The sequence below is a fragment of the Odocoileus virginianus genome, chromosome 11, assembly GCF_023699985.2.
Source record: "Odocoileus virginianus isolate 20LAN1187 ecotype Illinois chromosome 11, Ovbor_1.2, whole genome shotgun sequence".
Classification (NCBI taxonomy): Eukaryota; Metazoa; Chordata; class Mammalia; order Artiodactyla; family Cervidae; genus Odocoileus; species Odocoileus virginianus.
In genome coordinates, this window is record NC_069684.1 from 69,804,046 (window position 1) to 69,830,817 (window position 26,772).

Sequence of the window (26,772 nt, forward strand, 5' to 3'; positions counted from 1 at the left end):
AGCACAGTTTCCAGGCAGGTTAGAAGCAAGGTCAGAGGGCCCCTTGGGTCTTGGCTCCTACTTGACAACCACAAATTAATTTTTAGGTTGATAATCTATGCCTTCTTATCCAGGACATCTGCTATGTACAATAGTTTTCCCAGCTTGAAATGTCTTTTTTTTTTTTTTTTTTGAGGAGGGAACGCAACAGTCTTTACTTTTCAGTGATTATCAGTACAATATCAGTACACCAAGTAGTAACATGTAACAAGTTAGTGAACTCTACCATCTAGTAAGTTTGAATAAGAGAAACTAAGAGCAGCCCAACACTAGGACCCATTATTCTAATCCTTGGCTGGAAAGGACTATTTTAAGGCTGGCTGCTGTTTCATGTGGGTCACAAATAACTATTTACTACTTTTTCATAGATAAAGCCCCTGACCTTCAAGAAAGATTTAGGGAAAAAAAATTTTAATCCCTTTCTTTCTTAAGAAAATTGGGTTTTTAAAAACTATCTAAGAAAGAAAAAGTCAGTGTTGATAATACGCTGCTTGAGTGAAAAGGCATAGAAAACACACAACATATAGTCATTAAATATCTAAGAAATATGAGGTAAAAAGATACAATCTTTGGATAAGCTCTAAGCCTGTACAAAGAATCTACGTTTTCGACTCTGCAAAAAGTGAAGGGACCTACTATATAATGTACAGAAATAATTTAATGCCTTTTCATAAGATATAACTCAAGCCTTGCTAAATGAAACCTCACGTTCCATGAAGGCATTCAAAACGCCAATCCGCGGAACAGGCACTTTTCTTCTCCCTCTATCCATTTATGCGGTAGTTCTCATGGATTTCTGGCCGGATGTCGCAGACAAAGGCCAAGAGGTTATCCAAGACTTCATCCCTATTCTGCCGGAAGTAGGTCTGAAGGATGGTCATCTTCTCCTGGGTGTCCTTCTCTACTTCAGTGCTGGCAACTGCCCTGGAATCCCAGAGCCGCAGCTTCCTTGGCCTTGAACTCCTTCTCCCTCTGCAGGCGGTACTGTTCAATTTCAGCCTGGGCTTCTTCCTTGGCCTGCTTCAACCTCCGGTTCTTTCGCTTGCGGGCCTCGGACACCTTCTCGGCGGCCCGTTTCTCCGCCTGGAGCAGCTGCTGGATGCCCTGCGACTGACTGGCCATGGCTATGGCGACGGCGCCGGCGGAGGCGACTCCGAGGCGGCAGACGACGGCCTGCTCAGCCGAATCTCCAGCTTGAAAGTTCTAATCTTCCCTTGAATAAACTTCCTCAGCTCCTTGGACAGAGATTGCTTTGGTGGCCATATTGCAATAGGAATGGTCAACAGCACAGAGTCTGGCATCACAGCTGCTGAGTGTGACTGGGTGGGGGCCCAAGGGAACAAGGATCTAAGGCCCTCCCCTCCTCTGGGCTCCTCTGACTTTGACTTTGTGGCTGGGTGGCTTGGAATAAAGGTGTGATGGGTCAGAAGTTCAGGAGGAGCTGGAGTTGGGGCTGGCCCCACATTAGAGGCAGAAATGATGTTGGACAGAGATTGCTGAAGATCTAATCTTTATATAGCCAAGGTGGACTTCTCCTTTATGTAACTGTGTCATCAAATGAAAGCAATTAGGATTTTTTTTCTTGGTGGATGGACACTCTGCTCTGAAATTTTCATAAGCAAAATTAAATTTAGTAGGGGCCAGGACCCCAGGTGTTTAAATCTATATCTCCAGGGTACACAGTGATCCCTTTCAGGGAAACCCAAACTCTCACTTCTGTCTGAGACTGACTTTTTTTTTCTTTGTTTTGGACTAATATCTACAATTTATTGGAAAATTTCAAGACACTATGCAACATATTACATACATTATCTCAGTCGTTTCTCACAGAAGCCCAGTGAGGTAGATATTATCTTCACATCTTACAGAATGTAAGAGTTTCAGAAAGGATAAACTATTGGCAAAGATCAAACTGTTAGGGAGAAGCCAAACCATAATTTGATCTTACTATGTCTCAAAAATTATTCTTTCTTGAGCACTCTGCGTTTTAAAAATTGCTTTGGAAACCTCCCCCCACCCCGAAATAATGCCTAAATGCAAAAACGTACATGGGTGCATGCTTAGTCACTCAGTCACGTACAACTCTTTGTGACCCAATGGACTATAGCCCACCAGGCTCTTCTGTCCACTGAATTTTCCAGGCAAGAATACTGGAGCAGTTTGACATTGCCTACTCCAAGGATCTTCCCCACCCAGGGATGGAACCCGCATCTCTTACATCTGCATTGGCAGCAGGATTCTTTACCACTGCAGCCACGTGGAAAGCCTGAATGTAAAACGTACATAAAGATGTCCAAAGCTGTTTTAAATAACAGATTTGAAGATCATTTGTATAGTTTTTTCCTCTCAGTAGAAGGTCAAATTTGGGAATAAAGTGGATTCCTTGTTATTATCACATCATGTAAATTTAAAAAAAACAGGGAGGAGAAAAATCTCAGAGAGAATTCCAGCTGTGGCCCATGGTCTACAATAAAATGTAAAGATCTTTTAAAAAAATGTAAAGATCTTAATAAACAAAAGCCCTTAAGAAAAGTATTCAAGAGACCTGCGATTATAATAAAACCCGAAAGTTCAATTAACGTTGTGCAGCTGAACTAAATTAAATGGGATGAGAGCTGGCAGAGGGCCTACTCGACAGACCACGGCGCTGATGGAATGGAAATGAACGGAATCTCTGGGTCCCGAAGGGTCACTGCAGCGGGACTCGAGCCTAGCGCTCGCGCAGGCGCAGAACCAGGTCCCCAAGCGTTACTAGAAAGGGACGCGCGCCTGCCGCTCGCGCAGGCGCAGAACCAGGCGGCCAGGATGAAGGAGCGGGGCCCACCGCTCTGCGCCGGAATCACAGTCCCGCCCTCCGGGCTTCAGTTCCCGGCCTTGCCGCTAGGGGCGGCCGCGAAGCTGAGCGGCCCGGTTTCCAGCCGGGCCGCTTTTCCAGTCGGGCCCCAGCATGGCTGCCCCCAGGGCCGCGGGCCTGGCGGCCGCCGTGCGTCCGCTTTCCTGACAGCTCGCGGCGCCTGTGGTCTCCCTCTCTTCCCCAGGCCCCTCCAGCGGACATGTTTGCCAAGGCCTTTCGGGTCAAGTCCAACACGGCCATCAAGGGGTCGGACAGGTGAGGGGGAAGAGGGGCCCGTGCCTGCCCACGAGGGCACCCCGGCGTCTCTCGAGCTTGGCCGGCTCGCAGCCTTTCTGTGCTCGGTCAGCCGATCTGGGGTGGAGGCCAAGGGGCACAGCCGGAGAAGGGACCCCAGAGCGGGGCAAGGGTGATTTAGACATATTTTGAGGGTGAAAATGGGAGCGGAGCCCCGAGTTATCTCCCAGGCTGTCTTTTTTGGATAGTCTAGTGAGTTTCACAGAAGCGTAATTCAGTCAGCGCATATTGACTGCAGTCTGTTCAAAGTGTCGTGGAGGATGCAGAAATGAAGGAATACGGGATCCCTGCCCTACTTGGAGCTTTGAGTCCCTTGGGAGAGATTGGATGGAGCACAGAGAACTACAGGTATATGAGAAGTGTCTAGTCACTTCTCATATCTGGTGGGAGAGACACATGGAGGGTGAGGTGGAAGTGGATGAGGCATACGTGGGAACTGTATCTGTTCAGACAGTGTTGCAAACGCAGATATCACCTTGGGGATTTTGGAACCAGTGTTCTCCAGTTGTCATTCTTGATGCCCTGGTGTATCTGTCTGATCATAAGCTTGTTAGATTTGCCAGCCATATATGAGAAAGGCGCAGATCCAAGAGCTATGGGTGGAGTCAGGAAGGCAGGACTGAGTTTCCAGTGGCAGGCTAACTTGGATTGCTCACCGGGTCTCAGTTTTTCCTTTCTTTCTTTGTGAAGTGGAAAGACATGCCTCAGGAATATGTGAAAATAGATGAGACACTGGATGAGAAAGATAATGGGATGTTTTGGAAGAGTGTGTGAGAATAGGGCATCATCGACCAGACTTCCTTAGTCCTCATGACTTTATAGTAAGTCTTCCTGACTCCTCAGTATTTATTAAAATCTATGCAGGCAGCTTTCACACCAGGTGCGTGTGCCTCCTGCAGGAGAAAGCTTCGGGCTGATGTGGCAGCTGTTTTCCCCACTCTTGGAACCGATCAGGTCTCTGAGTTAGTGCCTGGAAAGGAAGAGCTCAACATTGTAAAGCTGTATGCTCACAGAGGCGATGCAGTGACTGTGTACGTGAGTGGTGGTAACCCCATCCTGTTTGAACTGGAGAAAAATCTGTATCCAACAGGTATGGCAGTGGGATGGAGATGCCGTTGCTGTGGTCTCTGCCTAATATCTGTTTCTCCTTGTTTCTTCCATTAACCTGTCTTCCTTAAGACAAATGAATGCAAGATCTCCCTAAGAATTTTTTGTGTTCTGTGTCCCTAGAATTGGATCATACAAAACCAGAAACTGCTATAGAAGGGAGGGGGACAAGGGTAACACAAAGCCAGGGTTGTTGCCGAGGAAAATGCTAAGCTGCAGAAACACTTGTTTCTAGAGGGGTGACCAGAAATGGAGCAGAGGTCTTGAAAAGGGTGGCGTTTCAGTGAAATAAAAGTTGCTGGGTCATGTCAGATCTTTGTGACCCCAGGGACTGTTTAGTCCATGGAATTCTCCAGGCTGGAATACTGGAGTGGGTAGCCATTCCCTTCTCCAGGGGATCTTCCCAACCCAGGGATCAAACCCAGGTTTCCTGCATTGCAGGCAGATTCTTTTACCGACTGAACCACCAAGGAAGCCCAAGAATAATGGAGTGGGTAGTCTATGCTTTCTCCAGGCAATCTTTCCAACCCAAGAATCAAACCCAGAGTCTCCTGCATTGCAGGTGGATTCTTTGCTAGCTGTGCTACCAGGGATGCCACTGGAGTTTCAGGGCATGTAAAAAATGTTTCTTAAAACTGTCACTAGTGCACTTTTCTTAAGATACTGAAGAGATAACTATGATGGGAAGGAAGCTGAATTAATTAAACTCCATACCCAGCTGTCTTGGTGATGGACTTTGGTTGAGATACCTCACCAGAATTCTTAGGCTCTCTCTGGCTCTCAGGATTTTGTTGCTTGCCTTGCTCACAGGTCTCACAGAATCAGTGTCTTTTTCTCTTTTCCTTTCCTGCTGACATCTACTTTGTTGTTTGGGGCTTTTCTTCCTCCCAAGTTGGCTGTAGCAATGCAGTGCAGTTTCCTACCCCAGGCCCTACCCCTACCCCACTTTGCTGTTGTACACATACAAGCCCTTTTTGTATGTATGTACACATACAAGCCCCTGCCAATGACTGTAGAAACAGAGGGAATAAAAATAATAAACGTGGAAAAATTTCAAAATATCTTATAGGCTGGTGCTCTGGTTTTGGATTACGTGCTTCTGAGGTCATAAATGAAATCCCTGTTGGGTCTCTGTCCCTACTTTGATCCACTGTGGCCCTTTTCTTCTGCTCCGGCAGTCCGGGTGTAGCAATAAGTGCCTTCAAGGCTTAAGTGACATCCAGTTTTAATCTTAAGTCTCTGCCTTCTTCAAGGCTGCAGCCTCTTTAAGAAGGGAATCAGCCTCGTGTAAGCTGTATGGAATGTTTCCCACAGGAAAAGGGACACTTGATTCCCAGAGTAGGGGAAAGGGATACTGGACAGGCAAAAGCAGATGTACACCTAATCACTAGTTTTAGCTGCTGCTGCTGCTGCCAAGTCGCGTCAGTCGTGTCCAACTCTGTGCGACCGCATAGATGGCAGGCCACCAGGCTCCTCAGTTCCTGGGATTCTCCAGGCAAGAACACTAGAGTGGGTTACCATTTCCTTCTCCAATGCGTGAAAGTGAAGTCGCCCAGTTGCGTCCGACTCTTAGTGACCCCATGGACTGCAGCCTACCAGGCTCCTCCATCCATGGAATTTTCCAGGCAAGAGTACTGATTTTCCAGGCAAGAGTGGGTCGCCAGTGCCTTCTCTGACTAGTTTTAGCCTTAAGTGTAAATATCCAACTTTGGCAGTTAATCTCATAAAGCTGTGGTTCACTTCATGTGTGTCTTCCTACCAGTAAAAGTGATAACTTCTCAAGATCGCAGATTGAGAGAAACTACTGCAAAGAACTCAGTATGTAGAGAATCATCTCTCTCAGGCTAAGGGAAGCAGAGATTCTAAAATGAATAGCATATGACATCTAAACTGCTTCACAAACTTGGGGTGATCTAAGTTTAAAAAAAATGCAGCTTCTTTGGACATCCCCCCACAACCCTCTCTCTAGCTTTGAGTTGAGTGTCTTTTCTGTATTTTGGTAACGTGACCTAGTATTTGGCTTTGCCCATTCTCTGGAGGATTGACTCTTTGGCAGTAAGTGTTTTCTGGCCCTCTCTTTGGACAGTGTATACCTTGTGGTCTTTTCCCGATCTTCTACCAACGTTTACAACGTGGCCTCTGGTGCTCGAAAAACTGGTGGGGGGAGCAGGTAAGAGTATTTTCTTATATTCTGGATACTATTTGAATCAGTTCTAATGAGATGGATGAAACTGGAGCCCATTATACAGAGTGAAGTAAGCCAGAAAGATAAAGACCATTACAGTATACTAACACATATATATGGAACTTAGAAAGATGGTAATGATAACCCTATATGCAAAACAGAAAAAGAGACACAGATGTACAGAACAGACTTTTGGACTCTGTGGGAAAAGGCGAGGGTGGGATGTTTCGAAAGAACAGCATCGAAACATGTATATTATCTATGGTGAAACAGATCACTAGCCCAGGTTGGGTGCATGAGACAAGTGCTCGGGCCTGGTGCACTGGGAAGACCCAGAGGGATCGGGTGGAGACGTAGGTGGGAGGGGGGATCGGGATGGGGAATACATGTAAATCCATGGCTGATTCATGTCAATGTATAACAAAAACCACTACAATATTGTAAAGTAATTAGCCTCCAACTAATAAAAATAAATGCAAAAAAATCTACTTCAAAAAAGACCAACTACTTTAATAAATGTACCCATTTAGTGCATTCATATGATTGAAGAATGGAATTTCCCCCCATGTCTGTTGCATCTCTCACTTGGCGGCTTCCGCAAACTCCGTGAGCCTCAGAGATCCTGCTGTAAGGCTTAAATAAGATGAGTGACATGAAGTGCCTTGTGAGCCACTGTTGGCTATCCTTTAGATTGATAAGCTGACTTGGGGAAACCAGACTCGGATAGATCATGGAAACTAGACCCTCAGCCTGGTCCTTCAGTTTGACCGCTAGCTTCCCAAAGGGTGGTCTGATAGTCAGACTGCTGCTTTCTACTTTCATTATGAATAACACAGTTGATAGTTAATGAACGTCTGAATAAACGATGACGTGAACTGTGGAATTAGCTGTGACGCTTTTGTTTGCCGCAGATCTGATGCTGCCGGGACTGGTGGTGCCCCCTGCTGGCCTGCCTCGAGTAGAGAAGGGCGACCTCTGTGCCGTAGCGTTGGTGGGGAACAGGTACTGTGCCGTCAGCGGTGTCTCTGGGGGCACACTTAGGGGAACCTTGGGAGGGGCAGGGATGACAGCTTCACAGCTTGTGGGTAAAGGATTAAAAGAGAAAACAGATTCTTCCTGAAAGATCCCGAGAGTGGGATTGGCAGTGAGCCTGTGCAGTGTGCACACATCTGGGCCAAGTATATTTGTTCCTGCTGCTGCTTCTCCTTTTATAAAATGCATTTTTTTCTCCTTAAAAAAAATTTTTTTTAGATTTACAGACAAGTTGCAAAGATAGTACAGAGTCCTGATATACTTCTTACCCAGCTTCTTGTCTTGATAACATCTTATATAACCACAGTATGGTTACCAAAGCTAAGGAATTAACATTGGTTCAATCCTGTTGACATTATTACAGAGTTTATTCATATTTTCCTGGTTTTCCCACTATGTATATGTATTTAAAAAAATTTTTTTGTTCAAGGATCAGTCTAGGGTGCCAGCTTGCATTTAGTTGTCATGTCTTCTTAGTCTCCTGTGATATTTTCTTGCTTTCCTGCCTTCCATGACTTCAAGACTTTTTGTCTGACAGCCACATCATCTTCATCTTTTAATTATTTTTAATAGATTAATTGAGGGGGATATAGTTTATATACTGTAAAATTCACCTATTTCAACTGTACAATTCAGTGATTTTCTTTTTAGCCTATTTATAGGGTGGTTTGGCCATCAGCACACTAAATAAATAAAATTTATTTAAAATAAATTAGGGAATAATCATATGAACAATTACGAAAAATCATAACCCACTCAGCCCATGATTTTTTTCTCTAGAAGTAAGCATTATCATTCTGATGCGTAGCCTCACCAGCCTTCTGCAGTGCACATGTACACATGCATATAAAATGTGTGAGGTGGGATGTGTGTGTTTAAAAATACAACAAACTCTATCCCTAGTGTTTTTTTCAATTCAGGTAGTGTGAACATTGTCTGTGTCAGCTAGCACAGATAAGCTGAATCGTTTTACTTGCTGTGGGGTGATGGAGAAGGTCGTCTCCCAGTGGACACTGTGGTGGCCTCTACTTTGTCACAAACAAGAGCTTCCTAATGCTTCCGGGGACACCAGTGCCAGTATTTTCCTAAAGCAGATGCTAAGAAGCAGAGCTGTTTGGCTGACGATCCTGCACGTCTTCTGTTGCCCTACAAACACCCTATCAGTTTTCACTCCACCTACAGGGTATATGGAGCCTGTTTCCATACGTGCTCACTGACACTGGATGTGATGGGTTATATTCATTTGTGTCATCCTGAATGGAAAATGACATCTCATTATTTTACTCACTGCTTTTTAAGGGAGAAAGATTGTAGGCCTTGGGGGTGGGGGGGGGGGTGTCAGTGTTTAAAGATCTTATTTCCACTGCTCCTGGTCTCCTATTGTCCTTGAACCTTTTGGCACCAAGCGCCTAGGAAGGTTCCCTTCCTGTGTACCTGCAGGAAAACTTGGCTGTTGAAAAGAATGGTGATATTATTGTTTTCTCCCCCCAGTATTCTATCCCAGGTAGGAGAAAACGATGGCAATGTGTTTTTGGCCTGCTTAGTTTGACATTTACAATGTATGTGGGAATGAAGCCTGGGCGGTTTATGGCAGAGGATGAGGGTAGAAGGGAGTTTATTAAAACTGCAAGCCGTATTCGAGACTGAAGTTCGTGAGCCATTGACCCTTCCAAAGGTGGAAGACAAAGACCCTTCTTTTAGGAACTGGGAAAGAAGCCAAATTCAAAGATTCTGTGGCAGGAGCTGATCCATGGGCACAGTAAGTGGAGTCACCAGATTGGCAGGTATTTTTTTGCAGTTCAGGTGTTGGGAATTCAGCCCTTGAATCTTTTCCCTTGGGTCTAGGCAACCTTGCTGGGCTTGTATATTCCCCTACTGTTCGACAGCTAGATACCGGTCCTTACGGGCAGTGTGTGAGCGATGCTTGAGTAACACTGGGATGACAAGAGATTTCCCATTTGGGCTTTGGAAGTTTCCTGTAGTTATTGTAAATGTGTGGTCTTCTTTTTTTGGATATTATGGACACGTTCAGTTCTTAGATGGCTACACAGAGCAAGCCCTGTTATAAGAGCCACCTCAGAAGGAGCCTCTAGTTGGTACCTCACATCTCTCTCCTCTCTTCCTGGTGGCACTCAACAGCCTACTTTATGGCAGGGGAAAGACCTCCCTTTTCAACTTGCAAATAGGAAGGCACTCCCTTTTTTTTGGCCTTCCTGTGTGGTACATGGGATCTTACCTCCCTGACCAGGGATTGAACCTGCACGAACAATTTATATTTTTGAAATTAAAGAAAGATAACTTTTAAATATCCTCCTGAGTCCTATCTGTGTTTGATTCTTAATAGGGATAAAACAGTGATAATATCAGTAGATGAGTTACTTACCCAGAAGGGATATTTGGTCAAGGAATTTTTGAAAGTCGTATGTGTGGTATGTGTGTGTGTTATGTGTGTGTGTTAGTAGCTTAGTCATGTCCAACTCTTTGACAGTCACATTTATAGGTAATTTAAAGAGGACTGAGATTGCACTGAGTTCTCGTTCTGTGGTATAAGTGGGTGCTTCAGATTTGCAGCCGTGGTGCTTTGAGCATGTGAGGAAGCCGGTCTGGCAGGCGTCCCCCTGGCAGACTTTCCTGACCCCTGTCTCCTCCTCAGAGCCCCTGTTGCCGTCGGAGTCGCCGCGATGTCCACAGCTGAGATGCTGACCTCGGGTCTGAAGGGAAGGGGCTTCTCTGTGCTCCACACCTACCAGGACCACTTGTGGTGGGTTCAGTCTGTCTTCTGGTTTACAGGGAAGCTGGGTGGATGCAGAGAGCCCAGGGCCTGGATTCAGAAGTCAGGGTTTTGGTCCCTGCCTGTCCTCAGTTGCTGATCACAGATGTTAATTTCCTTACTCAATGTGAAGAAAAGATGTTTTTTTTTCCTTTTTAGAGAGGAAATTACAGAGAACTAATTATTTTCTAGATGAATTGTAGAATCCTAGGCCTCGAAGAAGGCCTTCGGGATTGTCTTCTCTCTCAGCGCAGCGACATTCTTTAGTGTCATAGCACTGGTCCCTCTGGCCTTCTCTGCCGTGTACATTCAGGCATGTTCTGGCCCCTTGATGAGGGCTCAGAGGTTCTCACTTCTGAATCCAGATCAAAGCAGAGTGGCTCCTCAGGCTCCCGGGTAATAATCTGGTTACTGTTATGTTGCTTAATTTTTACATTTTGGATCGCCTCCTCATTACGGAAGTTGCCCTGTCTCACTGTGACCCTTGCTCTCTGGAACTGTATCAGAGCTTGTTTTCTGGTTATTTTCTTGTCCTTTAACTGAAATAGTAAATAAGGCTCTTCTCAAATGCAGCGTACCTGGTCCTTTGCCAAGTGTTGTGGCCTGTCGGTATAGATTTACCTGTTACATTTTTAGTCAGCCTTCGAGTTATTCATTTTACAAGTGTCAGCCAGACCCTGCTTTGCTGGACGTACAGCCTCATCCATCTGGGTCTCAGCAGATGTTTGCAGGCTGCTTACTCACGAGCTCCCAGCTCCTTGTTTTCTGTCAGTGTGAGAAATTAAGGTCTTGTTGTCTAAATCGTTTTATCAGCAGCTGCCTCGTCTCCCATCCTCCCACTCTTTGAAAATACATTCAGTATTTACATGATCAGAGTAGCCTGAACATGCGCTCTGGCCTCACTATTAGCCTCATTAAAAGCCTTGCTGCAGCTGTTAGTAAACTTGGTTTAACTTGCATAATCTTAGTTAAGGTAAAGCTTTTTGCTTTTACCATCCTGTCTTCAGAAGGCTTGATGGCATAGAACCATTGTCATCTCTGCTCTGCAGGTTAGGTTTCCTTTTTTTTAAATTGAGGTGTAGTTGATTTCCAGTGTGCCCGTTTCAGGTGTACAGCAAAGTGATTTTAGTGATCACTAGTATATATCTAGTGATTCCAGATACGGAAGTGTACATATATCTTCCTTTTCAGATTCTTTTCCATTAAAGTTTATTATAAGATACTGAATATAGTTACCGTGCTATGCAACAGGTCCTTGTCATTTATCTGTTTGAGATTCCATTCTGGTTTAATACAGAAGCAGCTGCTTTGCAGTCTTGAGCAGTTCAGTTATTTGTACTTTGTTCTCTACCCTCAGCCTTGTGTTTGTGTTTCACCACTGGTACTACAGATGCATTTGCAGTATTAATTTTGTTATTTAATTTAAAGTGGTTTTATTTTGAATTCATATGAAGGGAATACTTTTGGAGGGGGGCTTCTATATAACTATATTGTCTTTAATTTTTCTCTGTCCCTGAATTCCTGTTAACATTATTAGTATTCCTTTGGGATAAGGAGGAGGCAAGAATTCCTCTCCCCATTTCAGAGATGAGGAAACTGAGGCATGGGACTTCTCTGGGACCAAAACTGGAATCAGAGTTGAGGTGCACACCCAGGCTCTCTGGCCACTCCTGGACACCCCTGCCTGTGACTCTCATTCTCCCTGGACCCCCGCTGACCAGGGTTGGAGGGTGTTGTGGCTGCCGCTCACTGTTTCTGACGTGAGGTTTTTGCAGGCGATCTGGAGACAAATCCAGTCCACCGTCCATTGCCCCGCTGGCCCTGGACGCCCCCGATCTCAGTGAAGGGAAGGGATGTGTCAAGGCCGACACTGCCCTGGAGGGCGACATGAGGCAGCTGACCCTGGAGGAGGAGGAGGAGGCCCAGCGGAGGTGTGAGAAGTCCCCGTCAGAAGCCATGGAAGACCCTGGCCCTGGGGGCCTGCACGTGGACCCCACGGACAGCAAGACCCTTCAGGGTACAGCTCTGAGGGTGGAAGGGCCTCTCTCCCAGCGCAGGAGGCTGATGTGCGCTGTGCTGCTTCTGACCAGGCCTCTTGGTGGGGAGGGAGACGGCCTTGGCTCTGGTCAGGGTGGTGCCCAGCGCTTTGCTGTCTCACCTCGGAACCTTTCTCACGAGTCACGTTTCCCCGGGTTCCCTGAGCCCAGCTGCACAGCCCGCCAGGGTTTCTTCGGCTCTGACTTCTCTGTCAGAGAAGCGTTGCGTCTGGCCAGGTGGGACCATGTGACCTGCTGCCTCCTCTGGGGTCAGCCCTCTTACAGAGGCCCCGTGTTCTGGAGAGTCTAGGCGCTTTGGCGCCAGGCAGCAGGCTCCCTCAGAACTTGGGGGTGAGGGGAGGTGTTGCCGCGCAGGCCTCTGCATCCCTCCGGAAGGATGAGGTCCTCGTGTTTTCCTTGCAGAGCAAATGGACGAGCTGCTGCAGAGATGCTTCTTGCATGCTTTGAAGAGCTGTGTCAGAAAGGCTGACCTCCCGTTGCTCACCAGCACTCTCCTGGGTAGCCACATGTTCTCCTGCTGGTACGGAGGGTCTGGGGGGCGTGGGCAGGGGGGGCCCTCTCCTGCTCCTCGGTGGTTGGATAGGACAAGGCCGATGGGCGAGTTGTCTGAGGAGCATGATGTCGAAAGCGGGAAGTGGAGGGTTGATCTGGCAGATACTGCGTTTTAAAATCTTAAATGTGAGCCAGTGACAGGATGCTGAGGAAATGAGGCTGAAATTCCCAAGGTGCTGTGAGCCCCCCTCTGCTCTGGTGAATCTGGGCCAGAAAGTGTCCTGGGCAGCCTGTTTGTCTGAAAGTGCAAACCCGCTCACGCTTTTCTGAAGAGTAGGCGGGCTGGATGAACTTGTGTCAGAAGGAAGAGTCAGGGGGGACCTCCCACCCCCCCAAACAGAAGCCACCAGCAGAGGGAGTGTTGCTGCATGTGGGTAACTTCTGGGCTTTGAGGCTGGGCTGGGAGCCAGCTCCCAAGGTGTTGGAGCAGGGCGGATTTGAACCTGTAACCAGGCTTCTTAGCGCCCTCATTCCCAACACGTGTAAGGTTGCCATCAAGAGCAAGTAGCCTGACATTTCACAAGCAACCAGTGAATATTACCATGTCAGGAGATTTGCTTATTGATTTTCACCCTAAGATTTTCACCCTTCTTTTGAGAGTTGTGCTGTTTTTTTTAAAATGATTTTAATGTGATTCTCTTCCTCTTCCTGTGAGCTTCTTTAAGGGATTCTATACAAGCGTGAGGTCTGGAGTGTGTGGCAAGATACTTCGTAATTTGTCCTGACCTTGCTGAGTTGCAAGTAACTGGGAAAAGGGATCCTGGAATGTTCTCTAGGGTAGAGGTTCTTAACCCGGGATGGGTTCTAGAAAGGATCCCTGCGAATCCAAACTGCTATTGCTTATCACGTATTCAGAGAAGATGTACGTTCTGAGGAGCCTTCATTAGGGACTTCTCCCCCAAAACTAACAGCTGCAGGGTAGAGGCTCCAAGCTTTTTCGATAAAGAATCAGATAGTAATTATTTTAGGCTTTGCAGGCCCTACAGTCTCTCCTGCAGCTGCGCATGTCTGCCACTGTGGCCTTGAAGCAGCCATGGATGGTAGATGAACGGGTATTGCTGGATTTGGTCTGCAGGATGTAGTTTGCCAAATCCTGCCCTAGCCTGGCTGCCTCGGTGAGCTTGGTGTTAGAAAGACTTACCTGGAGGTGAAACTTCTGAGGACACAGAAGATCGTCTAGTTTGAGGGGAATCTAAAACTGTATCTAGTACAGTAGCCATGAGCCATGTGTGGCTATTTAAATTAAAATTAAATGAAATTTAAACTGTATTTCCTCAGTCACATTAGTCACATTTCAAGTGCTTAATATCCACGTGTGGCCTGTGGCCACCACATTGATAGCAGAGAACATTCCCTCTTCACAGGAAGGTGTGTTGGACAGCAAGGGTCTAGAGTGTCTGAAGTCTTTACCTCTTTCTGATGCTGCCACCAAGCAGAAAGTTCTGGAACAGCGGCCTCTTTCCAGGCATCCTGGAGGAAGGCTGAGGAAATGGCCTCCTCTCATTGTTAGGCAGGTCTCACCCTACTGCCTTGTTAGCTTAACTTGCCTTTTCCATCTGCCATCAGCCCCGAAGGACGGCAACTGGACATAAAGAAGTCAAGCTACAAAAAGGTAAGTGGGTCCCTTCTCTGCATACCCACACAGAGAGCTGTGTCGGGCGCTCGTGGCATGAGCTGGTTGACGTGGGGAAGCCCTGTCTGCAGGGCTGATGCTAGAGTTAAGCTTTTTGATTCCAGGAATAGTGGGGGTAAGAAAGCTCTCCTGGGGCTGAGGCAGTTGGGTGGGTACTCACTCCCCTCTCTCCCTCCCAGCCCTTTATACCCAGTCTGAGTTCCGAAAGGCTCCACCCATTAGTCTCCAGCCCTCAGGACGGGGCCCTTCGCTTCCTAGCTGGACAAGGACAGGGACTGTCCCACGCCCCCCCAGGCCCTGCCTAGATCGGCGTCCGGCACATTGTAGGTGCCCAGCGCCTGTGCGGAGTCGATGAGGCCCCCTACTGCTGGCCCTCTCTCCCTTAGCTCTCTAAGTTCCTGCAGCACATGCAGCAGGAGCAGATTATACAGGTGCAGGAGCTGAGCAAAGGGGTGGAGAGCATTGTGGCCGTGGACTGGAAGCACCCGAGGTGAGTGCCGGGGGCCTGCTCACCGCAGCTCAGCTGGCCCCGGGGCACCTGGGCCAGGACTGGGGAGCTCTGAGACACTAGTATAAAATGTGTTTTTTCTTTCCTTCTGCTGGGTTTCAGGATCACATCTTTCGTCATACCCGAGCCCTCCCTGACCTCCCAGACAATCCAGGAGGGTAGCAGGGGACAGCCCTATCACCCTCCAGATATAAAACCCCTCTACTGTGTCCCAGCCAGCATGACCCTGCTCTTCCAGGAGTCTGGCCACAAGTGAGTTTTCAGAGAGCAGCCCTTCTCCTGCCTGCTTGGTGTTCTGGCCGATAACCCTCTCAGCCTGAGTGGTGCTCTTCTGTGACTGGCGAAACCTGCTCTGCCCTCTCCTCCCCCTCCCCCAGACCCAGCTTCAAGCCTCCTTCCCCTGGGCAGGTGGTCTCCGGACTCAGTGAGCAAGAGAGTAGGTCTCTCCCTTTTCTGCCTATGCCGACTCTTCACACGGCCCTGCAGGCCTCAGGCAGGAGAAAGGAAGAAGGCAGAGCTGGAGCCGAGGACAGCGCCCTGCTGAGCAGGGAGTGAGTCTGGGCGTTTGCGGTTTGTCCCCCAGCACAGCGTGAGTAACCTCCTGGTCGCTTCTCACCCAGGAAAGGGAGTGTCCTGGAGGGCAGCGAAGTCCGAACAGTCGTCATCAACTACGCCAAGAAAAACGACCTGGTGGATGCAGACAACAAGAAGTGAGTGGATGAGAAGGAGGGCTTGCCCTGCGTCTTTCCACACTCACCTTCAGCAGATGTTGGGGGTGGCTGGGAGGCCGGGGTGCAGGGGATCTCAGCCTTCTAGAACACCAAGTCCGGTGGCTTCTAAACCGTAGGCCGTGGACAGTTAGAGTTGTGGCGAGGGTAGTCAGATCTATATATACTGTCCACACTGACTGCAGCCTGAAGAAGCATCATCTCATACGTATCTTGGGGCTTCCCTGGTGATTCAGTGGTGAGGAATCCACCTGCTGATGCAGGACACCCAGGTTCTATCACTGGGTCGGGAAAGTTCCCTGGAGGAGGAAATGCAACCCACTCCAGTATTCTTGCCTGGGAAATCCCATGAACAGAGAATCCTGGCAGCCTGCAGTCCATAGGGTTACAAAAGAGTTGGACATGACTTAGTGACTAAACAACAAGAGTGACCTGAACATATGTATCTACCGTTGATTGTCAAATGTAGGTGCTGTTGTGACGAACAAAATGCAAACTTCAAAAAATTTTACCAAAGTCATCTTAGCTTCATGGTATTCTCTATTTTCTTAGTAAGTGGATACAGAAGGTAAACCACTAAATGAGTGTTCCATTAATTTTTGTTGTTGTTAATTACAAAAGACACCCTTGTGATCCAAATTTGGGAACTGCTGGCTTCATCATGGTTAGTTAATAACATAACTGATCCAGGGATCCCAGTGTTCGCATTTTTTTCCCCATACCACTTTCCCCTCCACTGCCTACTTCTCCTTTATTCTAGGAAAGCATATGTGTACCTCCCATCCAGAGAATACGTTGCATCGTGGACTGTGAACCCCTAATTGGTTCCAATAATCCTGATTGACCGTGAACAACACATAAGAGATGAATCCTGGGGCTATTTATTGCTTCTTCTTTCCCTTTAGTCTCGTGAACTTGGATCCCATCCTCTGTGACTGCATCTTAGAGAAGGATGAACAGCACACGATCAGGAAGCTTCCGTGGGACAGTCTCCTGAGCAGGTAGTGGGGATTGGCAGCCCCTCTCCAACGTTTCCATCCCTTCCCCGTAACGTCTATCGCATCGGACATCAGGATTGTCACTGTCATCATCTCTGACTTCCCTTCTATAATTCACACTACATCAATCTGCATAAACACAGGCATGAGTAATTCTGATGTGGAGAGTCTTTGGGACAATTTGGGCCAACACAATATAGAAGAGAAGGAGAGGGGAAAAGAACATTAATTAAAAATAAAAATTTCAAAAAGAGAAACAAAAAGAAAGTGGGAGTGGAGGATGGGGATTGTCTTAAAGTCTTTGCAAAGGAAGGATTCTTAAACCTTTTCTTTCCCATGGAACCAAAACCGAAAATAATTTATATCAGGAGTTAGCAAGCTACTGCCTGTGGGCCAAATCTGGCCTGCTACCTGTTTTTGTAAATAAGGTCTCATTGGCACACAACCACACTCATTTGTTTACATAACATCTACTCTGTGTTCTTGCTAAATGGCAAGGTTGAGTAATTTAAACAGAGACCCATATGGCTCTTAAAGCCTAAAATATTTACCATCTGGCTCTTCATAGAAAAAGTTTGTCTCTCCCAATATATATGCTAGCAAAAGAAAATCTGGTTAGACAAAAGGTAGAAATTCCTTTTGATAAAGGTGTCTAGAAAAGGTGCATGATTGGAACCTGTCAGAAATGTGAAGTTGTGCTTTATCTGGCTGGGTAAGGTAGAGTCTTGAGACAGAAATCTGCTGCAAGGCCGCTGGGCGGGTTTTCAGAAGGCCGGACCTATGGGCAGTTTCCAGGGGCTCGTCTCAGATGTCCCCTTCCTTGAGTCAGTGGGTCTCCGCTGCGGCTGCACGTTGGGGAAATTAAGAAAAAAAAATAGTCTCTTCCTTGAGAACCTTCTGTGTAGCACAGAGAGCTCCGCTTGGTGCTCTGTGGTGGGCTAAATGGGAAGGAAATCCAAAAAAGCGGAATCCTTGTATCCGCGTGGCTGAGGCACTTTGCTGTGCTGCAGAAACCCACCCAGTAGTATAAAGCGATTACAGCAGCACAGTTGTGAAAAATGGATCTTCATGATCAGACTTTCTGACTCAGTTGGTCTGGGGTGCAGCTCCCTAGTTGATTTGCATGATTCCACTCTGCAGCCAGAGGCGAACCACTGCCTGCAAGATCAGCTTCCATCCAGCCGCCTGCTGGGCGTGAGCTATGAGGAAATGGCTTCTGCTGGCCATCTCAGCCTCCCACTCGTTAACTCCCATTTCAGATGTTTGGAAAGATTGCAGCCTGCCTATCAAGTGACCTTTCCGGGACAAGAGCCCACTGTGAAGAAAGGCAGGGTCTGCCCAATTGAGATCACCCTAGCACAGAGAGCGTCGAACAAAAAGGTAATTTTTAAAAGATACAGCATTTGAAGATGGTGATTTACCTTCCTGCCAAGTTCTAGTCTCTCTGATGTGATCGGAGATTTTCAGATTAGCCTCAAACACCTCGAAAGTTGCTTAGGAAACACCTATGTTTCTGTGACTGGGCTGGGTTCTGTGTAAAACAGGTGAAGCTGACCCCCTCCCTTACTGTCCTGTAGGATTTTCTGCTAGGAAACTTCCGAGAGCCTGGTTCTAGAAGTAAACAAGATCTTATTTTTTTCTTAGAACTCTGCTATGGGCCTTCAGCTCTTCTTTTTCTGTTACCTCTTGGGCCTTGTTCAGTGAAAATAACTGGTAAAGAATTGCTGAAGGAACTGAGCTTGTTTAGCTTGGCAACACAGTCTTCAGAACAAATTACATCTGTCCTCAAATATGTGTGAAGCTGTCCTTGGGAAAAGGACTGCACTTATTTTGTCTGTCTTGAGAAGACAGAAATAGGATTATTGGGTAGAAATCCCAAAAGACAGACTCTAGAAGTGTGTGGTTATGAGTGTAGGCTTTGAGATTACGGACTGGGTTCCAGCATGGCTTTGCCTTGCTGCTTGACTTCGAGCATGATGCTTTATGTTATTTTTCCCTGAGTTTCCTTATATGAAGAATGGGTATAATACCTACCTCATAAGGCACTGTGAGGATCAAATTAAAGAATATATGTAGGTGAGATATTTAGATACTACTTGGCATATAAACATTCAATAAATGAGAACCAAGTGATGATAACTTTAATAACTAGCAGTAGCCACCATTTCTTGAATGTGTAATTATATACAGTGATGGTTTTGTTTTTATGTTAAAAAGAGCCCTTATCTCTTAGAGATACATACTGAAATATGTGTAGATGGGATTTCTAGGAGGGTTTGCTTTAAAGTAACATAGGATTGCGTGTGGGTGGGGATATAGGTGAATCAAGGTTGGTCATGAGTTGAAAATTGTTGGAATCGTTGATGGGTTCGTGGGGCTCATTGTACTCTTCTACTTTTATTTATGTTTTAAATTCTCCATTAAAAAAAAACTTTAGAAAAAGCATATGTAGGAGAAGGAAATGGCAACCCACTCCACTATTCTTGCCTGGGAAATCCATGGACAGAGGAGCCTGGTAGGCTACGGCCCATGTGGCTGCAAAGAGCTGGGCACAACTTAGCAACTTAACAAATAAACAAACAAAAGTCTATGTTCTGTATGGGATAGAGTATATGTCCCACTAAATGTAATATGTGACGTATACAGGCAAACCTTGTTTTATTGTGCTTCATTTTATTATGCTTTGCAGACAGTGTTTTTTTTTTACCAATTGAAAAATTTTTCCAATTGAAAGTTGCTGTGGCAACTTCCGTGTCCAGCAAGTCTGTTGGTGTGATTTCACCAGCAGTGCTCACTTCTTGTGTCTGTCACATTTCGATAATTCCTGCAATATTTCAAACTTTTTCATTATTATTTGTTACGGTGATCTGTGACCATGATCTTTGATGTTACTATTGTGAAAACTATTACAACTCATTGAAGGCTCAGGTGATGGGTGGCACTTTTTACAAATAAAGTATTTTAAAATTAAGGTATATACTTTGTTTTTTAACATATAATGTTATTGCACAGTTAATAGTATAGTGAAAGCATAACTTTTAAAAGATATTTTGTTGAAGGACAGTTGATTTACAATGTTGCTTTTCATTTCTGCTGAATACAAAGTGATATATATATAGTCTTTTTCATATTCTGTTCCATTATGGTTTATCCCAGGATATTGAATATAGTTCTCTGTACTATACAGTAGGAACTTGTTCTTTATCCATCTTCTATATTCTAGTTTGCATCTGCTAATCCCAGACTCCCAGTCCTTCCCATACCCACCACTTCCCCTCTGGCAACCACAGGTCTGTTCTCTGTGCCTGTGAGTCTGCTACTGTGTCTTCACTTCAGTCGCTCAGTTGTGTCCAACTCTTTGCGACCCCATGAATCGCAGCACGCCAGGCCTCCCTGTCCATCATCAACTCCCAGAGTTTACTCAAACCCATGTCCATTGATTCGGTGATGCCATCCAGCCATCTCATCCTCTGTCATCCCCTTCTCCTCCTGCCTCCAACCCCTCCCAGCATCAAGGTCTTTTCTAATGAGTCAGCTCTTCGCATCAGGTGGCCAAAAGTATTGGAGTTTCAGCTTCGACGTTAGTCCTTCCAATGAACACTCAGGACTGATTTCCTTTAGGATGGACTGGTTGGATATCCTTGCAGTCCAAGGGACTCTCAGGAGTCTTCTCCAAAATCACAGTTCAAAAGCATCAATTTTTCAGTGCTCAGCTTTCTTTATAGTCCAACTCTCATCCATACATGACCACTAGAAAAACCGTAGCCTTGACTAGATGGATCTTTGTTGCCAAAGTAATGTCTCTGCTTTTTAATATGCTAAGTTGATCATAACTTTCTTCCAAGGAGCAAGCGTCTTTTAATTTCATGGCTGCAGTCACCATCTGCAGTGATTTTGGAGCCCCCAAAATAAAGTCTGCCACTCTTTCCACTCTTTCCCCATCTATTTGCCATGAAGTGATGGGACTGGATGCCATGATCTTAGTTTTCTGAATGTTGAGTTTTAAGCCAACTTTCTCAGTCTCCTCTTTTCGCTTTCATCAAGAGGCTTTTTAGTTCTTCTTCACTTTCTGCCATAAGGGTGGTGTCACCTGCATATTTGAAGGTATTGATATTTCTCCCAGCAGTCTTGATTCCAGCCTGTGCTTCCTCCAGCCCAGCGTTTCTCATGATGTACTCTGCATAGAAGTTAAATAAGCAGGGTGACAATATACAGCCTTGACGTACTCCTTTTCCTATTTGGAACCAGTCTGTTTTTCCATGTCCAGTTCTAACTGTTGCTTCCTGACCTGCATACAGGTTTCTCAAGAGGTGGGTCAGGTGGTCTGGTATTCCCTCCTCTTTAAGAATTTTCCAGAGTTTATTGTGATCCACACAGTCAAAGGCTTTGGCATAGTCAATAAAGCAGAAGTAGGTATTTTTCTGGAACTCTCTTGCTTTTTCAATAATCTAGTGAATGTTGGCAATTTAATCTCTGTTTCCTCTGCCTTTTCTAAAACCAGCTTGAACATCTGGAAGTTCACAGTTCATGTATTGCTGAAGCCTGGCCTGGAGAATTTTGAGCATTACTTTTACTAGCATGTGAGATGAATGCAATTGTGCGGTAGTTTGAGCATTCTTTGGCATTGCCTTTCTTAGGAATTGGAATGAAAATTGACCTTTTCCAGTCCTGTGGCCACTGGTGACTTTTCCAAATCTACTGACATATTGAGTGCAGCACTTTCACAGCATCATCTTTCAGGATTTGAAATAGCTCAACTGGAATTTCATCACCTCCACTAGCTTTGTTCGTAGTGATGCTTCCTAAGGCCCACTTGACTTCACATTCCAGGATGTCCTGCTCTTGGTGAGTGAGCACACCATGGTGATTATCTGGGTTGTGAAGATCTTTTTTGTACAGTTCTGTGTATTCTTGCCACCTCTTCTTAATATCTTCTACTTGTGTTAGGTCCATACCATTTCTGTCCTTTATTGAGCCCATCTTTGCATGAAGTGTTCCCTTGGTATCTCTAATTTTCTTGAAGAGATCTCTAGTCTTTCCCATTCTATTGGTTTCCTCTATTTCTTTGCACTGATCACTGAGGAAGGCTTTCTTATCTCTCCTTGCTATTCTTTGGAACTCTGCATTCAAATGGGAATATCTTTCCTTTTCTCCTTTGCTTTTTGCTTCTCTTCTTTTCACAGATACTTGTAAGGCCTCCTCAGACAGCCATTTTGCTTCTTTGCATTTCTTTTTCTTGGGGATGGCCTTGCTCCCTGTCTCTTGTACAGTGTCATGAACTTCTGTCCATAGTTCATCAGGCACTCTGTCTATCAGGTATAATCCTTGAATCTATTTCTCACTTCCACTATATAATCATAAGGGATTTGATTTAGGTCATACCTGATTGGCCTAGTGGTTTTCCCTACTTTCTTCAGTTTAAGTCTGAATTTGGCAACAAGGAGCTCATGATCTGAGCCACAGTCAGCTCCTGATCTTGTTTTTGCTGACTGTATAGAGCTTCTCCATCTTTGGCTGCAAAGAATATAATCAATCTGATTTCAGTGTTGACCATCTGGTGATGTCCATATGTAGAGCCTTCTCTTGTGTTGTTGGAAGAGGGTGTTTGCTATGACCAGTGTGTTCTCTTGGGAAACTGCTATTAGCCTTTGCCTTGCCTCATTCTGTACTCCAAGGCAAAACTTTGCTTGTTACTTCAGGTGTTTCTTGACTTCCTACTTTTGCATTCCAGTCCTTTATAATGAAAAGGACATCTTTTTTTGGTGTTAGTTCTAAAAGGTCTTATCGGTCTTCATAGAACCATTCAACTTAAGCTTCTACTAGTCAGGGCATAGACTTGGATTACTGAGATTTGTTCTTTTTTATGGCTGAGTAATATTCCACATACCACATCTTTATCCATTCATCTGTTGTAGGTTGTTTCCATGTTTTGGCTGTTGTAAATAATACTGCTATGAGCGTAGGGGTACATTTGTCTTTTTGAATTATAGTTTTGCTTGGATATATGCCCAGGAGTGGAATGACTGGATTATATGGTAGTTCAGATTTTAGTTTTTTGAGAAACCTCCATACTGTTCTCCATAGTGGCTGTACCAGTTTATATTCCCACCAAGAATTGTAAGAGGATTCCCTTTTCTCCAGACCCTCTCTAGCATTCATTATTTCTAGAATTTAATGATGGCATTCTGACTGGTGTGAGGTGGTACGTCATTGTAGTTTGATTTGCATCAGGATGTAACTTTCATGTCCCCTGGGAAAGCAAACAGTTCATGTGACTCATTTTACCTGTAATATTTGCTTTATCATGGTGGGTCTGGAATTGAACCCTCAGAATCTCTGAGGTGTGCCTGTATTGGGTGGGGTAAAAAGAAAACTTCAATTTAGAAGCACAAAAATTAATTATTTGGATGGATAGATATGGTTGTGGGGGTGGTGAACGTAGGGTGAGGAGGCTGCAGGGGCGCTGGAAGGCTTCTGGAGGGAGGGCGTGTGGTCTGTGCCCGCCGTCAGTCTTTTGTTTTACCAGGTGACCGTGGTCCGGAACTTGGAGGCCTATGGCCTGGACCCGTGCTCGGTGGCTGCCACCCTTCAGCAGCGCTGCCAGGCTAGCACCACCGTCACTGCTGCCCCGGGGCTCAAGGACAGCCTGCAGGTTCAGATCCAGGGCAACCAGATCCACCACCTTGGCCGGCTGTTGCTGGGTGAGCATCCCCCAGATGAAGCAGAGACGTCAGTCTCACTAGGCAAAGGTCTTCCTACCAACTAAAGTCACTCTATTGAGTTTACCATAAACATAGCTTTTAGCAGCCAGCGAGAGGTGGAACTAATGTTTGCTCTTTATCTTTTAGCCCCCAAATTCAATGTTTTATCCACCATCCTAGTGGAGAAATTTTCTTTCTGGTTTTCCTTCTTTATAAAACATTGGTTGAGCACCCAAGCTTTGCTAGGCACTTTGCTGGGCTTTTTCCAGGCTTGATGCTGAAGAACCGTTTCTGTTTTGCAGATGAGGAAACAGGTTCAGTACTTTGTACTGAGATAATTCAACTGTTCAGTGCTGTAGTTGGGCTCCAAACCTTGATTTGCGGAATGAACTCTTTAAGTTCACTAAACAAGACCCATCCAGTCCAGCCCCATCTTCCCTCCACCTTCTCTGGCAGGTCCCTGACTCCCAGGCCAGGCCTCAGCCCTGCTGGTCTCCTGGCTGTTCCCTGCGTGCACCCCCACGTTCACCCCTGGCTGCTTCCCTCCGTGTAGTCCCCTAACCTTGAATGGCCTCTCGCAGCCTTAGAGGCTCGTTGGCCCAGCTCAGGGGCCACAGGAAGCCTGTCTTAGAACATGTCCCATTTTTTAATTTTCTGTTTCCTTAAATTGACATTTAAAAAACTGCTAGCATGGCACTTTCCAATTGTGTTTATATTCTGATTAGTGTCTATAACTGGGCTCATTTATTCTGTGTCTGAACTCCCTGTTAGAATGAGCATCTTGAATCACAGACCTTACCTTTTTCATGCCCAAGGTCTGGCGCATAGTAAATGCTCAATAAGCAAGGTTACTTTATGGTCTCAGGCTGTACCCAGCAGTTGACTTAGAACTGCACCCCTTTAAGTGAAGAGCTCCATGTGAAATACAGAGGGAAAAAGATAAACACATAACTGCACTCAGACACATGCATTCTCCCTTACGAAAAAATTACAAGTGCCTGAAGTACACTTAGAAAGTAGTTATCAGCAAGAAAGTTGCTGGAGACTCAGCCTCGAGGTATGAGGATGTATGGTCCACCCTGCAGGGGTTGCGTGTGAGCTGGGTGTGGAAGAGCAGGTCACGTGATGGAAACGGTTTGAGCTGAGGCTCGAAGGCGGGAGTGAACAGAGTGGGGCGGGAGGGCCAGGAGGCGGCTGTGCAGCTGCGGACCTCGGCGTGCATGTTGGGTTGCTTCCGTCATATTCCACTCTGTGCGACCCATTGGATGGTAAGCCACCAGGCTCCTCCGTCCACAGACTTCTCCAGGCAAGAATACTGGAGTGGGTTGCCACGTCCTTCCCCAGGGGATCTTTCAAGCCCAGGGATCGAACCTGCATCTCTTACGTCTCCTGCGCTGGCAGGCGGATTCCTTACCGCTTGTGCCACCCCGGGACCTTGGCGGTCGGGGCAGAGGAGGGTCACTGTAGACAGCGGGACGGAGCGGGCGGGGAGAGCATGCACAAACCTCACTGAGGAGTCTCTGCCTTTCGGATTGCAGAAGAGTATCGGCTGCCTCGAAAACACATCCAAGGCCTGGAGAAGGCCCCGAAGCCTGGCAAGAAAAAATGACAGACTTTTGTTTCATATGGTTGATCCGGTGGAAATCCAGGCTCTGGGCTGGTAATTTATATGAGTATTTTCTGTTTTTGCAAACTAAAAAAATATATATATAATTCTTTACCAAAATAAATTTTTATTCTAATCTGAATTTGATTCCCTTTTGTTTCTTCCACTTAGTAAACTGTTGTACTAAGTTTCCAGGTTCAGAGCCGTTTGAAAGGAGCCCTGGAGGCCATGGAGGCTGCTCTTCCCGTTCACGTGGTTTCGATCATTGGTGTGAGCCCAGCCAGAGCTCAGGCGGGGGAGCCTGCCTGTTTTAAAGTCCTACTGAATAGTCAATAACCTCTTGCTATACTTGCTACCTAATTAACCTCCTAGCCCCCAAATCACTCCTTCAAATATCTAAAGGGCTATTTATATGTTTATATTTGTCATCATTCAGAAGAAGGAACGGTTATCTCTGCCTTGAGCAAAGTTTAGGCTAGACCAGAAATAAACAAAGAAAGCACATTAGGACATGGGTTTCTGTACAACAGTAATTTTTCCTCAGCGTTGACAACTGCCACTAACAGCTGTAAGTTGTGATGTGGCTACAGGTTAGATGACTTTGCTACAGTGAAGAGTCTTAACCAACTAATGCTTTCTTTACCCTCAAACTTCTTACCTGGGGCTCATGGACAAGGTCTTCAGAGGGCCCACGGAGTTCTCTGAAATAGTGCGTAAGATTCTGTGTGACCGTTTTCCTAAGAGAGGTTATCCGTGCCTTTTGTTCAGTTCAGCCGGATCATGTGAAAAGATTCAGACCCCGGCTATGGTCCCTGCTCAGTCTGGGGCAGTCATTTCTGCACCAGAGGCCTCCTTGTGCGATAGGGAGGAGAAGGGCTGAACCAAATCACTGCAGAGTTATCTGCTGTTTACCGTCAAAAAAATAAAATTACACTTCGGTTTACTTTTTTACTTGCTCATCTTGGTTTTTTTTTAAACCAAGATAAAGACTTGAAAATACCCACAATATTCACAAATTCCCCACCTGGGGCTTGAATAAGAAAAGGATGAATATAAAAATGTGTGTGAGGTCCCTTGCCTTTTGTTAGGAGGCTCTGAATGATCGGCCTTTTCACTGCTGACTCGCTGTGAGTAAACTGCATCACTGTACTGACCTGCTGTGTTAACATGAGCACATGAAACTGAGAAAGAGGTTTCTAGAAATTGACCCCAAACAAGATTCTGTTACAGCAGAGCCCTTGGACACGCACGGTTTGATCTGAGGGCGATAGAGTAGTCGTGAGATACGGTCCTCATAATCAGTGCAGATGACACATAGAAAACACGAGGTGGTGGTTTGGTCGCTCAGTCGTGTCCGTCTCTTGCGACCCCATGGACTGAAGCCCGCCAGGCTTCTCTGTCCATAAGATTCTCCAGGCAAGAGTCCTGGAGTGGGTCATTTCCTTCTCCCAAGAAAACACACAGTGCTTTATACAGTTCTTTCACAGACATAATTTGTTTAGCACAACCTTGGAGGGACTGGAGGCTCAGAGTTGTGTCCTGCCTTGCTTACCCTTCCTAAAGACACAAGCCAGTGAATGGTGAGGCTAGGTCTGCAATGAACATCCACGCTTCAGGTTTGACCCAGAATTCTGCCGTGACACAGTGCTGTCAAGACGTGCTTCAGATGGTTTTTCCAGTAATGGTGACACATTTTGCATTGATTCAT

General features: G+C 46.0%; 1 protein-coding gene and 1 pseudogene across 2 annotated transcripts; one reads left to right on the forward strand and one right to left on the reverse strand.

Moving 5' to 3' along the window:
- Positions 1–679: 679 nt before the first annotated feature.
- Positions 680–1,224, reverse strand: LOC110139026 (V-type proton ATPase subunit G 1 pseudogene; annotated as a pseudogene).
- Positions 1,225–2,958: 1,734 nt separating this feature from the next.
- On the forward strand, positions 2,959–25,206 carry EIF2D (eukaryotic translation initiation factor 2D). Of its 2 annotated transcripts, XM_070474563.1 has the most exons (16): positions 2,959–3,148; positions 3,437–3,535; positions 4,087–4,277; positions 6,381–6,464; positions 7,391–7,481; positions 10,165–10,272; positions 12,057–12,298; positions 12,741–12,858; positions 14,457–14,502; positions 14,910–15,013; positions 15,134–15,283; positions 15,652–15,741; positions 16,665–16,760; positions 18,017–18,137; positions 23,284–23,458; positions 24,997–25,206. In XM_070474563.1, exons 1-16 carry the CDS (start codon positions 3,093–3,095, stop codon positions 25,065–25,067), a joined length of 1,842 nt encoding a protein of 613 aa, XP_070330664.1. In that variant the 5' UTR covers positions 2,959–3,092; the 3' UTR covers positions 25,068–25,206. The 2 variants fall into 2 exon arrangements, with proteins under 2 accessions (XP_070330664.1, XP_020752225.2); XM_020896566.2 differs by lacking the exon at positions 3,437–3,535 and having other exon boundaries at positions 2,960–3,148.
- Positions 25,207–26,772: the final 1,566 nt, after the last annotated feature.